This window comes from Hyperoodon ampullatus (assembly GCF_949752795.1).
Source record: "Hyperoodon ampullatus genome assembly, chromosome: 16".
NCBI lineage: Eukaryota > Metazoa > Chordata > Mammalia > Artiodactyla > Ziphiidae > Hyperoodon > Hyperoodon ampullatus.
In genome coordinates this window covers 15,060,091-15,075,283 of record NC_136929.1, presented here as the reverse complement: position 1 = coordinate 15,075,283, position 15,193 = coordinate 15,060,091, and the positions used below count along the sequence as shown (strand labels likewise).

General features: G+C 39.8%; 1 protein-coding gene across 3 annotated transcripts in view; it reads right to left on the bottom strand.

Moving 5' to 3' along the window:
- The window catches only part of LOC307065002 (ATP-binding cassette sub-family C member 4), a gene marked incomplete at both ends in the record, with an annotated part of 215,197 nt that overhangs the window by 94,521 nt on the left and 105,483 nt on the right, over positions 1 to 15,193 (bottom strand). For 2 of the 3 annotated variants that reach the window (XM_079721739.1, XM_079721738.1), the window contains 5 exons: positions 9,390 to 9,536; positions 11,267 to 11,361; positions 11,753 to 11,790; positions 12,584 to 12,724; positions 14,070 to 14,279. In XM_079721739.1, the coding sequence (XP_079577865.1) occupies positions 9,390 to 9,536; positions 11,267 to 11,361; positions 11,753 to 11,790; positions 12,584 to 12,724; positions 14,070 to 14,279 (631 nt within the window). The remainder of the gene's footprint in view (positions 1 to 9,389; positions 9,537 to 11,266; positions 11,362 to 11,752; positions 11,791 to 12,583; positions 12,725 to 14,069; positions 14,280 to 15,193) is intronic. The other variant, XM_079721737.1, reaches the window with a different exon arrangement.

Here is a 15,193-nt window from a genome sequence, read left to right as displayed (position 1 = left end):
GTGGTATCTGTTCAAATATCTCTGTGTAGAACAGAAAGAGGTGGAAGCTTTGTTTTTCTTACCACACCCTCAAAAGTCTCTATACATTTTCATTATATGCCTCAAGCAGCGGAAAGAATAAGTTCAGTCACTGAGTCAAAAGAACGCTTCTAGAAACATCCACTTGAAGTTCAGAGAGAAATCATTAACTAATTATTGACTTAAACGTCCCCAAATCAGGAACTGGGGCTGAAAATCAACCAGGGCAGATACTCTGGTTTCTCCTGACGTGTTAACGACACGCTGCTCTGGGGCACTGCCTCCTCCCAGCAGCAGACCCAGAGGCAGGATTCCCCATCATGAGGGGCGTGACTGTGTTTGGAATAATGTCTGGATAAAGGTTCTTAAACACATAACAAGTCTAAAATAGACTTTCCAGGTGTTCAAGAGGTTGTTGAAACTTTTCCCCGTGTGATACAATCTATTAAAATGCAGATGCAAAAAAGAAAGGAAAGGAAAATATTTCCAGAACAGAGAACTTGATTTCATGATATCTTTCCATTTAACCACAGTATTTTAATAAACTTCCACTCAAGATGCACTTTGAAGCTTATCAGATGGACTTTCTATCTAAATGAGGGGGAAATTTTTAACAGAATAATCGTGGTTACCAAGAATGAAAAGAGGGCTTCCCTGGTGGCGCAGTGGTTGAGAGTCCACCTGCCAATGCAGGGGACACGGGTTCGTGCCCCGGTCCGGGAAGATCCCACGTGCCGCGGAGCGGCTGGGCCCGTGAGCCATGGCTGCTGAGCCTGCGCGTCTGGAGCCTGTGCTCCGCAACGGGAGAGGACACAACAGTGAGAGGCCCGCGTACCACAAAACAAAAAAAAAATGAAAAGAACACTCAACAGATCATAGTTGATTTCATGATAACGTTACTTATGGAGAAAATGTCATTGCTTATGTTCTACGTACTGTCAAAGCACTTGTAACACACTTCTAAAAAGCCCGAAGAGGACTTCCCTGGCAGTCCAGTGGTTAAGACTCCATGCTCCCAAGGCAGGGGGCATGGGTTTGATCCCTGATCAGGGAACTATGATCCCACATGCTGCAACTAAGAGCCCAGAGGCCTCTGAATCTGTATCTTTTCTATATGGAATTGTAGAATATTAACACTAGATTAAAAAAAATAATAATAAACAATCCACTGTCGGCAAGTTTTTAAATTTGCAAATGCCTTGAAGACAGGACTTTTTGCTCCAATGCTTGGGACCACAACTGACAACCAGTAAATGACCAACAAATGGTCATTCTGATGAGTAAAAAAGCCCCAGTTAAAAGTGAAGTGACAGTTCTTCCAAAGCTCTGTTCTAGCGGAGCAGGAACACTGCAACATCTCCACCTACATCTCAGCTCCCTGTCTAATAAGTTTACTTATGTCTACTGACATTTTAAAATGGTTCAATTCCCCCTCTTTACTTCTTAAGGGACTGTAGTTTATAAGGTAAAACTACCAAGGTATCAAATATTTAACCCTCTTAAGTTCCAAGATTCGTCTTCAATGCACAACTAAACCACAGGGAAACGTATCAGGTGTTCGACAGTTTCATTTCCATGACTGACTGGCATTAGGAGAACTTGGAACCTTCCATAGTCTGGTTCTATGAGCCGCAGCTTCCAAAGAACCAATATGTGTGGTTTTTTTCTTCATGCCATCAAATACCAAAAACAAAGTCCACGATAAATAATCTATTACAAATTCTACTTTTGAAAATAAAGTATAAGGAAGAATTCAATTTAATATAAACACCAAGTGTTCTTTCAAGACTGTAAACTTCCACTGTTCTTTGAGATCATGGCATGGAGATATTCAGATCCACTCCTGAACACCCTTTCTTCTATCCAGTCAACAAATATTTACTAAGCAGCTACAGCTGCCCAATCCTGATTTGGAGGCTTTCACAGTTAACACCACAGATACACTCTAGGAGGGCAGAGAGCACAAGGCAACAGAGGAGACAGGCAGTCAATACATAACTACCTAAATTATAATTTACTTGTAATTGTGAAAAGCACTATAGAGATTAAAAACATAACTTTATGGGGACTTCCCTGGCGGTCCAGGGGCTAAGACTCCAGGCTCCCAATGCAGGGGGCCCGGGTTCGATCCCTGGTCAGGGAACTAGACCCGACATGCCACAACTAAGAGGCCTAAGAGCCCACACGCCTCAAGGAAGATCCCTCACACGGCAAAGAAGATCCCACATGCTGCAACTAAGACCAGCGCAGACAAATAAATAAATAAATAAATAGATATTTTGAAAATTAATTAATTAATTAAAACATAACTTTATGTGAAATAAAACATTGCTGGCTCAATGTTATTAATATTTGGATTTTTTCCATTCTCTTCATGGCAAAATAATAATAATAATGTTTAAAATAAAGGGGAGGCAGGGAAGAAATGGTAACAGAAGATGAAGGCTCCAGTTAGAAAATGAAAATCAAACTTCGCCCCATGGTGTCACAGGAGAGCTTTGAAATCAAATCTTTGAGGGGAAAGACTTGGCCGTAAAGCAAAACCATATGGAATTTTCAATCCAGGAAATTGATATACTTAATGTTTATTGTTGTTGAATCCGACCTCGAAGAACTATTCCAATTTCTCTTGAAATAGCTGTACAAAAGCAATGAACTGTGTCATAAAACTACTTTGATGTATTTTCTGACTGTCACAAACAGCTACAAGGTTGAAGTAATAGTGTGTGTGTGTGTGTGTGTGTGTGTGTTTATGTCTGGGGAGGCAGGTGTTGTTAAATAACAGTATTTGAATTATACTTACACTTGGGCCTTCCCATCCATGGGTTCCACATCCTTGGATTCAACCAACCATGGATCAAAAACATTTGAAAAAAACCCCAGAAAGCTCCAAAAAGCAAAACTTGAATTTGCTTATATAAGTAAAAGTATAAGTAATCTAGAAGGGATTTTAAGTATATGGGAGGATGCGCATAGATTGTATTAGGGACATTGAACATACTCAGACTTTGGTATCCACAGGGGTCCTGTAACAAACCACCCGAGGATACCAAGGGATAACTGCACTAGAATTCGTACATCCCATAAAATAATGCCAAATTACTGAGCACACTAAGACCAGAAAATGGAATACAGCAGTGAAGTCCTGGGTACCAAAGACTGCCTGGCTCCAATTAAGCTGAAGGTTGAGACAACACATATTAAAATGAAGTGGAGAACTTCTATATCCTATGATATTGGAAAAGTTTTAAATGAAATCAAGTAAAATGTCATCCTTAACAATCTCCGGAGACAGTACCATTAGCACATTGAACACGGTACAAGCTTCTCCAATCTTATCTTTTTAACATTTTATTGGAGAACGACAGTGCTTTCTCTGTTACTAAATTGTCCGTATTTCCATGTATGATGATTAATGGAGTAAAAAAATGGATAAAGAGTAATCAGAACATTCTAATAGATTTAAAATGTACACCAAAATGTTGCAATATTTACCAGGTGTAGACAAGTGCTATAATAATCACCTTTATAGAGATTACTGACAAAATAACAATGGTAATCAAATATATGTAACTATTTAAACTCATAACAAAGGCTTCTATGATACTATTAGCAGTAAATGAGCAACACCCATAAAATATGACTTAATATCACCCTGATAAGACTTAAAGTACATATAACCATTGTTATGTGAAAAACATTATTTTTAATATGTCACAACCCAACAGGATTTAATTACCACACCTACTTCAAACTATTAGCTGTTTAATTGAAACCTGAAAAAGTAATATTTATGTGGCCATTGAGAATCATTATGATTGATGAAATCTTTTGTGTTACTCCCATTATAGTCACTTGCATTTGTTATTTTTAACAAGGAAAAATGAAAGGGGAAATGTGTGTTTTAGTTTTGCAACAAAGCTTTTCAGATGATGACTAACTTCTTCCTTTGAACACAAAAAGCCTCTTTAACTAATGTACATATAAATATGTTCTCTACAATGTGCACTAAGCAAAGAAAGGGAAGAAAAACAAAGGCAGGGGGAGGCTGTAGGACTTAAGCCAGAATTAAAAGCAACCTAGGCAAGATGAGTACATGAAAGCTGTCAGGATAGTTGTTATTCTTATTCTCAATTACTTACAGCCCATCTGCTCTCAAGGAAGAAAAATCATAGTTTCTTTTAACCATATCCACAACAGATCTCACTTGAAAGGAAACATAGCAAGTGATTTGGCATGAATGGGCGTATTACCAATTTTCCAGCATCACTACTGAATATTTATGTCGGTGACGAATGATGACACTGGTGAAATATTTTAACACGAAGCCTTGCCTTGTAAATCGTCTGAATGATGCTGTGTCAAAACAACACCTACCATAAATCAGAGGTTTCAGGACCAGTATTTCTTGTTCTAACATGCTACCTGCTCAGCAGAATCACTTGTGTGAACAAGCATAGATTATTGTGTGCTAAGCAGAGCCATCTTACCTCCTAACTTATAGAGCTATAATTTAACAGGCCTATTATCATCAAGGTAATTTTGACAGTGCTGAAATATTATACTTGTTAAAAATATGCATTTAGCACTAACCTCAGTGGTCGTTTGCACTGAATAAACAGACAGGTATCCCTGCAATTATTATTCTTCCCTACGGATGACTCTTTTTTCTAGCAAGGCAGTGAGTGGTCTGTTGGCAACCGATTTTATAAATAGTAGAGCAAGAGGGTTATTCTGATAGTACAAAAAGCTCACAGTACAAAAAGCTGACCACGTTGCTTTCAAATCACTTTTCACTTCTTCACAAGTTATTAGCAACCTGTAGTGGAGGCTAAGGATTCCCTTTCCAGGTTAAAGAAACGGCAATAGTTCAAACCTCCACTACCCTCCTCCTTGCTCCAACCCTCAGTTCCTACGTGATGCACATCCTAATTCAGGGTATTTTACATGCGTGAAATCTGCAGAGCCTCATTTCCCACTCAGTCAAGTTGGAAATATTAATCCTTAGGGCAATTCTAGAGTTTTGATTACGGAAGATAAAAGAATATGTCTTCTCTTAAACTGTAGTGCTACCAGAAGAATAAAAAGAACAAAAGAAATTAGTACTTTTTCTCTTTTGATAATGCGTTAGCTCTAACTTAGCTTGATCTGTAAAGAAAAACTAAGGATATACATTTGTACTTTTCTTTTTACACTGAATGCATAAATAAGTGAACTAACACGTGTGTGCACACTGCAGAAAAATCAGTCGCGTGAAATGAACATATTGGCCACAATCCAATTAACTTCATGTTTCCGTAAGAGAAGAAATACAACATCTAGCGATGCTGGTGGCACAGTTTCTTAGAGCCAAATTAACAAACTGACAGAAAATAAACAATTATTTATCCATTACACTCCAAGCACTCAGCCAAGTGTTTTGTCACAAGGAGTAGGCATGAAAAAGCAGGACAACTATCTTCTCATCTTGTCTCCAAAACAAAGGGTGAAATTCTAGACATTTGATAAGAATAAAATATTTCTGCTGACTCTGATGGCATGGATGAAAATGGAAGAAATTGTGTGGTCATATTTCTTACAAAACTCATGTTTGACTCAGGTCCTACTCAGGTCCTACAACTGACCATATTCTACCCTTCAGGAATTAAAATATATCCAGTCAAGATGTCAGCAGCGGGGCTTCCCGGGTGGTGCAGTGGTTAAGAATCCACCTGCCAATGCAAGCGACACGGGTTCGATCCCTGGTCCGGGAAGATCCCATCCCACCTGCTGCGGAGCAGCTAAGCCCGTGCACCACAACTACTGAGCCTGCGCTCTAGAGCCTGCGTGCCACAACTACTGAAGCCGGCACACTTGGAGCCCATGTTCCGCAATGAGAAGCCTGCGCACCGCGACTAAGAATAGCCCCTGCTAGCCGCAACTAAAGAAAGCCGGCGCGCAGCAACCAAAGCAGCCAAAAAAAAAAAAAAAAAGTCAGCAGCAGTCTATTCCAGTTAGTAGGGTAAAACATATAAACTAAGAAATCCCTGGCAGTCCAGTGGTTAAGACTCCGTGCTTCCACTGCTAGGAGGGCAGTTTCGATCCCTGGTAGGGGAACTAAGATCCTGCATGCCGCACTGCGCGGCCAAAAAAAAAAAAAAAAAAAAACTTGTTATTAAAAAAAAAAAAAGAAATCTAAATACCTTGTTTGAAATGCTAGATATTTCAGGACAACAAGAGTTTACTGTTTCACACATAACAAACCACAACAATGCTTTTAAAATTCTGTATCAATACTACAAAATACAAAGATTCAAGACATAAAAATGGAATTTCCAAGAAATCTTTAATACAAAAAAAACAGATTTTGCAATAAGGTGCCCCTTACATTATATCCCTGAAATAATGTAGATCATGCTGCCCTCTTGTGCCAGATGTAGAAAATAAAACAATTTCTGCCTGTTCAACAGAAACACAATTTGGATTCAAAATAGAAATGATCTCTAAATTTCTAACTGATTTACCGTTGACCTGAGATTTGCGTTACCTGTGTATGAAGATTTGATACAAGTGAAATGCAGCTTCGGTGATAAAAGACAAAGATTGGCTAGGAAGAGGTGGACGCAGCAAACAGCACAGGGACACAGCCCACATCTGCAAAGGCACTATACTATTCAAATCCAGCTGCAATCAAATCGTGTAAGAAAGGTCGGGGCCCCTGAAAATGTGTGGCACTTTAATAAACACACACAGTACCATTACTAAAATACATCAAAGGAAGAAAGCATAGCAGACAGATCGGTGAGATAATGGGAAGGTAAGAAGAAAAGAGAAAAAAGAAACATTGCTTTTGCCATTCTAAGGAACAGATTATGAAAGACCAGTAGGCAATAAGGTTATCAAATTATATAAACAAACTAAGTAGGGGCTTCCCTGGTGGCGCAGTGGTTGAGAGTCCGCCTGAGGATGCAGGGGACACGGGTTCGTGCCCCGGTCCAGGAAGATCCCACATGCCACGGAGCGGCTGGGCCCGTGAACCATGGCCGCTGAGCCTGCGCGTCCGGAGCCTGTGCTCCGCAACGGGAGAGGCCACAACAGTGAGAGGCCCGCGTACCGCAAAAAAAAAACAACAACCAAAAAACAAACAAAAAAACAAACTAAGTAAACTTCATGCACCCAATACAAGGATTCAAAATGGAGAGTAACATAGCCACTGGAGCTTAGAGGGATGGAACCCTCTTTAAAATCGGCTTCCTGGAATGTTAAATTGCAGGCAGAGAAACTATGCTATTCAGAAGAACCACACACTGCATTAAACGCAGATATTTAATGCAACTTAAAAGTCAAGCATGTCCATCTCCCTACTGCAGAGGGGAATTTTAAAAAGTATTATATAATTATTAGGTTACACACAATCAATAATGTCAACTAAGAAGCATAATTCCTACCCATGTAAGAATCTGTACTTTTTCCAACTGTAAAAAAGTACAAAATTTTTATCCAAACAGAAAATTAAACTCGATCACTTAAAATTTTTAATTACAAAAAGTTTCCATCTACCACTAAAAGAGTAAATAAATAATTCTTGGCCCCTAAACCTTTTAGGCAAACTAGGCTTTGTAGTACTTATTTGGGCTTCTATTTTCTTGAAGGAATGAAGTCCTGCTAATACATACAGGAGGGGGAAGCAACATAAACACGAGCGTGCCAGCTGCTCTAAGATTAGAGACCTCGAAGATGTAAACGTGGTCCCAAATCCTTGAATAACAAATAAACCAGCGTCTGGAGAAGCCTACAGGTCTTGAACATGAAGAGCCTGGTTAACTGTGGTCACAAGCCCTCGGAGGCTGTGATGACAGACACCCAGTCCCACTTAATGCTCCCAACTTTATGGTTGTAGTTTTCACATTAACTGACAAATTGAAGCAACTTCACAGCCATAATAGCACATCATCCTCCAATCACTTTTGCATTGTGATGACATAAAAAGACGAGATCTGTGTGGGCCTCTGCAGTTTACCGTCCTGTGCTCTGCACAGTGCCTGGACTAAACAACATGTGCTGAATAAATCTGCACAATATGCTGCCCTGAACAGTCTTACTGAATCCTCACGACAGTCTTGTGAAACAGGAAGCGCAGCAGTTATTCCCATTTCACAGGACAGGAAGTTCCCAGATACCATGTAGTCATAGTCACTAGGGTTCATTAGGCACTGAGGGTATGCTAAGCGCTGTGAATGTATTAACCTAATTAATTCTAACAGTATCAACATATTAATCAGTGTGTGAATAGCACCCCCATTTTACAGATAAAACTGAGACACAGAGAAATTAAATAACCAACACATAAATATTAATATAATGTTAACGGACTATTACTAACTAGCACCAGAACTGAACCCAGGCAGCTGGCTCCAGAGTCCATACTTTTAGAGCAAGGCAGACAACATCCTGCCTTGAGATTTGCCTGCCCAGCAGTACGTATCTGCTTTGGCCTTGGTCACACGGCTAGTTGATGGCCAGGACAAGGCTACTCCTGTCCTCCCTCCAGCCCACATCCCTGCCTTGAAAGGTACTGTCAATCATTGCCAGCAAAAACAAAGCCACCCTGGGCCTCACCACAAGTCGAACCAACTGAACAGAGAGGGCATGTATGCTGATGAACTAACTCTGCATAGGAGCCCAGGTCAGCAGCAAGACAGGTCAAAGGCCTGAGGGTGGAGGAAGCAACCACTGATAAACCTCCAGGGACACTCATATCCAGAAACTTACTACTGAAGATCCACCTGCTATGGACCACAAGGCCTCTTACATATCACCAAAAGTCCAATGTAAATTATACAGTTAATTTTATTGAAAAGGTTGTTTACATTTCACTAATCTTGGGTTTTAATTAATTTTTCATTACCATTCTAGGTAAACCTCATAGTCACGGCACATGCCAGAGCTCTGTGATTCCACAAGCGGATGGGAAATGAAAGAAAGAAACACACAGCCCGTCATGTAGAGATTCATTATAAGAAGGTTCTAGCAGACAACCTACCTTAACAGAATATAACACAGCCAATATTTTAGCAACTAGCTAAAAATATTTAAATATATTTGCATCAAATGTGGGGTGTTTCATTTGCCACACAACAAATCGGTTCCTAAATCATTCTGCAAAGTGAGCATACACTTATCTTTCCACACACACATAAATTGGAATAAAAGCTTATATGCCTCTATATTCAGATATCCCCTCGTAGGTGAAAAATACCAGCAGAGCTTTTTGTAGAAAATGGATCAACATGCACAGTGATTTTCTTCCAAGCATCTCAAATATCAAACGTAATCAGGCATTAAGTACGATAATAAGACATAGTTACTTTGAAACTTGGTGTCTGACTTACCTATTGGGTTTCTATCAAAGAACAATACTGGAGCTCTCAAAATGGACTCGAACATTTGGTTGTGCAAAGTTTGTGACGAACTAACAAGGACGTAGAAAACCAACAGAGATCTGGCGATGCCAAAAAGGACGGCAGATACAGTTAACCCTGAAATAAAGAAACCACTCAGCACAAGATCTCTGCCTTTTCTTCAAGGATGCTAAACCATGCCACGCAGCTTATAAAGATATTACGTAAATACTTTATTCCATTAAGCATCTGGATTCTAAAAGAGTTTAATGCATTCACAAGATACATTTACAAAGAAGAATATAAAAATCACTGTATTCCTCTCATTAAATAGAAACCTCATGGGGGAGAAACATCAAGTGTAAAATAAAATTTCATTCAAGGATTTCCTAATTCAATTATACATTCTACTAAAAACTCAGAAGAAAGATAATTTTAAAAAGTAGTGGATGGTCCCTTCTTTGCATTTGAAATCTTACTAATTACAACATGTCTCAATCTAATATTGTGATATGCTTTGGTAACAGCATGTGAATTAACAGGTAACAGGAGAAATGATTTACTACCATTTCCTTGTAGACAAAGCCCAAGTAGCTTTAAAGAAAATAACAATACCACATTAATTTTCAAGCAGAAAATCTAATTCTGGCTAACTGAATTGTAAGAAAAATGCAAATTATAAATATAAATAATCATTTAAATTCCATTTTGTTAGTGATATAAATGAGTACTTACTATGCACATAAAAATTAAAATACCCTCCCCTAAGATCTTTTGAACTCACAATGCTAAATAGAATAACTTCTGTAATAAATATTCCATCAAGTACGTTTTTCCCTTTAGATGACACAACACTATTTAAACCCTGAGAGACGCTCAAATTCCTGGATTCCATCAATAGGCATTTTCCTTAGCCCACCATCCTATATGAATGTATAACAAAATCCCTTCCTTCTTCCTTTAAGCCCCCATAGTCCACCAATTCAGAAGGTAAACAGCTAATGGATTTAGATGTCTTAGCAAGAGATCAACGAAATACACACAAAATTTCAGTGAGTATGTTCTTACAGAGATAACTCACTCTATCTTTGCAGAAGGCTTGTGTGAGTATTTCCTGTGGGAATATTTAAAATTTTAGATGAGGATTTCCTTTTAAAAGTATGTAATGCTACATATATTCTAGGCACTCTTGTGAAAACAGACAGCTATGTTAATATTAGCCTGGCAAGCCAGAAGTTAAATTAATCGCACAGTTGCGGACACGATAACATTGTGATCTCAAGGTAAGAAAGACTCGGAATCCTAATTCCCAGACACTGGATTTCTCCCTGCTTAGCTTCTCTCTTAAGTAATTAGTGAAGCCCAAGAGATGAGCAATGTGGCAAAGGGGAGTTTTGCATACCTACAAGGGAATAATGCTTTTATTTGGGGGCCCTTGCTGCCAGAGGATTTCATCCAAGGTCCATAAAAGCCAAGGTTTATTCAGAAAGAATTGGAACAATCCGAACCACAGGGTGGGGATCCGTTTCTAATCCTCTTGCCCATCCATATAATGATGTAAGATTTAGCTAAAGCAACCTATTAGAATAGACAATAGCCACATATTTCCAGTGGCTGATTTTCTGAATGTGCAATCCTGGTTTAACTTCCAAAATCCAGTACAGAGCAAATTAAGAGTTTTCATTCAACCTCTCTCTTCTAGTAGATTTTAAAAATAATTATTCTAATTAATTCACAGAATAAATGCGACTCAGACTCTTAATCTGTTAAGACATTACTGAATGACTCCTGGAAGGCCTAGTTGCTCATACGGGCTCATAGTAAGCACCTCAGGCTCTCATATAATGGACCAGATGATTCAATTTTACCTGAGTAAATTCCTAAGTACTGGGATAAATCGAGTTTTTCAGTTACATTCCCTTGTCCATTAACAGTGACATTCAGGGCACTCTGTTCATTCGCCCTATGGAACAGGGAAGAAAAAACATTATGCAATAGATGGAATTAGGTAAATACAAAAAAAAAATTAACCTCGATTTAGGAGTCATGTTTTATGCTGGAAAATGTTTCCCAGCTCACAAGGCCCTGTGTCTGTCTACCTTATAAAAATTCAATTTGAATCATGACTTACAGTTCTCAGAATTGTCTGTAAGGAACCTGCTAAGGGTCAGACATCAGGAGAGACCATGGGAGGGTCACACCCACCAGCAGGAACTTTAATTTTTCTTCAGGGAAACTACATGAGGACCAGAAGAGGAGGCTGAACAAGCCCCATCTCTCCCCCATGACTGTATGGGAAACCGAGGATTCGTGTCGATTTTACAGCACTTTGGGTCAGACCAGGAAGCACTCACCAGTATGAAAGCCACCAATCCTGAAGGACGTAGGCAACCTGGAGCAGGAAACAACAATCACTCAAACACTGGCATTACTGACCCCCTCAAAACCCCACTCACTAGAATGGATGATGGAAAGGCTCCAGAGAACGGACACGGTCCTTCCAGCTCAGGTCAGTGGCGAGCCCCGCATGCCAGATAACCACAGGTCAGGGAAGGGCATGTGACATTTTAAAATCTCTAAAAGGCTTCACATTTTTCCTAGAATCTCTCTGTCATGCACACACAACACCAGGAAGCCTCACTTATTTTGCTCCGCACATATTACTGCTTTTCAGTGCAAATCCTAGTGGACTGCAAAATACAGTAATAATTGTATACATGTCAGGATTTTTCAAAGGAAAAAAGCTTGACAGGTACTGTGATGGTCAGTTTTCTGTGTCAGCTTGACTAGGCCAGTCTCCAGGGATTCAATGAAACTCTCACCTAGATATTGCTGTTAAGGTATTTTGTAGATGTGGTCCACATCTATCGTCAGAACATAAGTAAAGAACATTGCCCTGAACAGTGTGATGGGGCTTCTCCAGTCAGACGAAGGCCTTAAGAGCAATAACTGAGGCTTCCTGGAGAAGGAAGAAATTCTGCCTCAAAACTGCAGGGTCAGCTCCTGCCTGGGGTTCCAGTCTGCACGCCTGCCTTTCTGATTTCAGATTCACCCAGCTAGATCCCACAATCTCAAGGAGTCAGCTCTCTGAAATAAATCCCTTAATACACATATTAAAAATAATAATACAGTAAAATAAATAACAGTACCTTAGGGCACAGATCAAAATAAATGTCCTTACTTACCTGAGCTGCGATGTTTACAGGAATAAGGAAAATGATGATAAGCCAGTGGGCACCAGCTGTGAAGTAATTCATGTAGGCCTTAAAACCAACTTTTCCTTCCAAACGGCTCTCCTCAGATAGTGTAACCTGTATGTTCTCAGTCTGGAAAGGAAAGGCAGTGAGAGACAAAAATATAAATAATGAACCCTAAAATTTTAAAAGTTCAACAATGACCTCCACTGCAAAGCTGTGGGGAAAGAGACACAACTTATATGGTGATAGGAGTGTGCAAGATGGTCCACCTCCTACAGAGAAAAGTGTGGAAATACCTAGCCAAACCATGTATGCATTTACCCAACCATGCTACTTCTAGGACTCTATTAGAGATAAGGAATACCATTTGCACCATGTTCTTGGGTACCTTTGCTTAAATTAGAACACCAGGATTGATAGCCCACTTACAACATAACTGATTAAGGTATAAAGGCAGAAGCTTTTTCCAAAATAATTATACAAAATGTTATGTAGCTAAAGTATCCCTCTAGTTTATTTGTGTCACTCAATTATAGAAACATAAAACAAAGTGTGGGTTCAAAATATTAGTTAAATAGGGTAAACTGAGTTCACACTGTGAGCTGGAGACATGTGAGTTTGGATAGCAGGGGAACAGCATATGATCCAAATCTATTTGGTTCCTGAATTTCAGAGAGGGATTCCTGAGTTTGGAATGTGAGTGACTAATCTGAATTCTTATCAGAATCACCCAGGCTCCCGGGTTTGGATAGTGAGGGATTGGATATCAAGGAATACCTGTGCAAGTTTCTAAGGGAGATCTAGTGCATTTCTGTCTGGAGGACTTAGAATACATTATAGAGTCACATGGGCTATGGATGTCCTGGGCTCCATGCTGGCCACTGGAAATGCAAGGTGGATAAGGTGTGGTTCTCGGTCTTGAAAGATAAGAAAGACGAGAACTAACTCCAAAGTGTCTACTATGTGTCAGGTCCTTTGGACATGCTACCTTTGGCCTATCACAGGCCATCTGACAATGGGGAAAAATACTACCATCAGTCACCTGCACTGCCAGAACACTCCAACACGTAGGAAAAGTAGCTGATTTAATGTAAGTCATAGCAGGCTGGGTATGAGGGGGTCTTCAAATTAAGCCTCTGGATGAATAAGGGAAGCCAGGGTCTACCAGAGCAAGTACGATTTAACTATGGTAACATGAAGAGTTCTAATGTCAATATCACATGCGTCCTGGAATTCACAGCAGTACACCCACTACTGGAGTCCGTAAGATTCTCGACCCTACACCCAAAGAAGAACCCTAATCAGGCTTGCTCCCTCCATGATCTTTTAATTCTACCAGTTCCACGGAATAAGGCCTAGGCAACTTAGGATCTACTTTGGGACAAACGAAGATGTCATGAGCGGAGCAGCCTGAAGGTCCATGAGTCCACCAAGAGCAGACAGACCAGGACATGTCGCAGGATGACAAACGCACATCTTGGTCCTCTGGAGCGGCATCTTTCAACGAGGGTCTGGAAGACTGTTGAGACCAAACTGAGGACTCGGAAAAGGTGCGATTCCTCAGAGTTGGAGTTCCTGGAACTGTAGATGGCTCAGTCTCCTCATTCTCCTTCTTTAAAATGGAACCAAAATCTATCCCAGATTTCAGGAACTCAGTGTAAGTCCCCTTCTGCACCATTTCTCCCTAAAAGAGCAATAAAGAATTTGAAAGGAATGCATTTGCATTTGACTATACTAATATAATGTAAATACTAATCAAGAGAAGTAAATTAATCTTAAATTATGATTTTTGTTAAAAAAAAATGATCCTTAGACCTGAAATTCTGGTTAACAAATCCAGTTCAGTTCAACTGAACTGAGCATTCTGTTCTCTGCCACACCCTGCGTTAGGTCCTGGGGGATATGAAAGAAATGTGTGATCATGAATTTAAAATGCAGGCCACCGACGTAACTATCATGGGCATTTTCAGGGAAGCAAAAAGCACAGATGTTGGTGGGAGTATCAATATAGTCTGTTTAGACAACACGGGAATTGAGAGAACTCATGAGCGGCGTCTTCATGGTCTTTACAACCTCCCCACAAACGCAGAAGTTAGAAAATTCAATATTCCACCTGATAAAGTAGCTAAACAAGGAGGCCCTAAGACTGGGATGGCTCTAATGCCTTGGTACCCCATGCCACAAACGAAAACTTCAGCCAGAACCAATGCACTTTAGTCTGAGAAAGAACTTAGGAACAAACAACCAATCACAAGCATCCAGTCTTCCCCAAATCAGGCAACTGCTTCAACTATACCAGTCTAATACTTTTCTTTGAACACATGTGACACATCATTGTCCAGTTTCCCTCACTTACAAAGTTATATAAAATAATGCGCAGAAGATTTCTATTTTTTCACCATACAAAAAGAGACACAGCGGATTCATTCAGTTGCAAACAAAATATGGAAAATCCCAGGATGCAAAACTAAACAAAGGAGGGCAGCTCTGGTTAAGGCAGTATGGCTGAGTCCCTTTGCTGTGCGTCTGAAACTATCACAACATTGTTCACTGTCTATACTCCAATATTAAATAAAAAGTTTATACATATATATATAA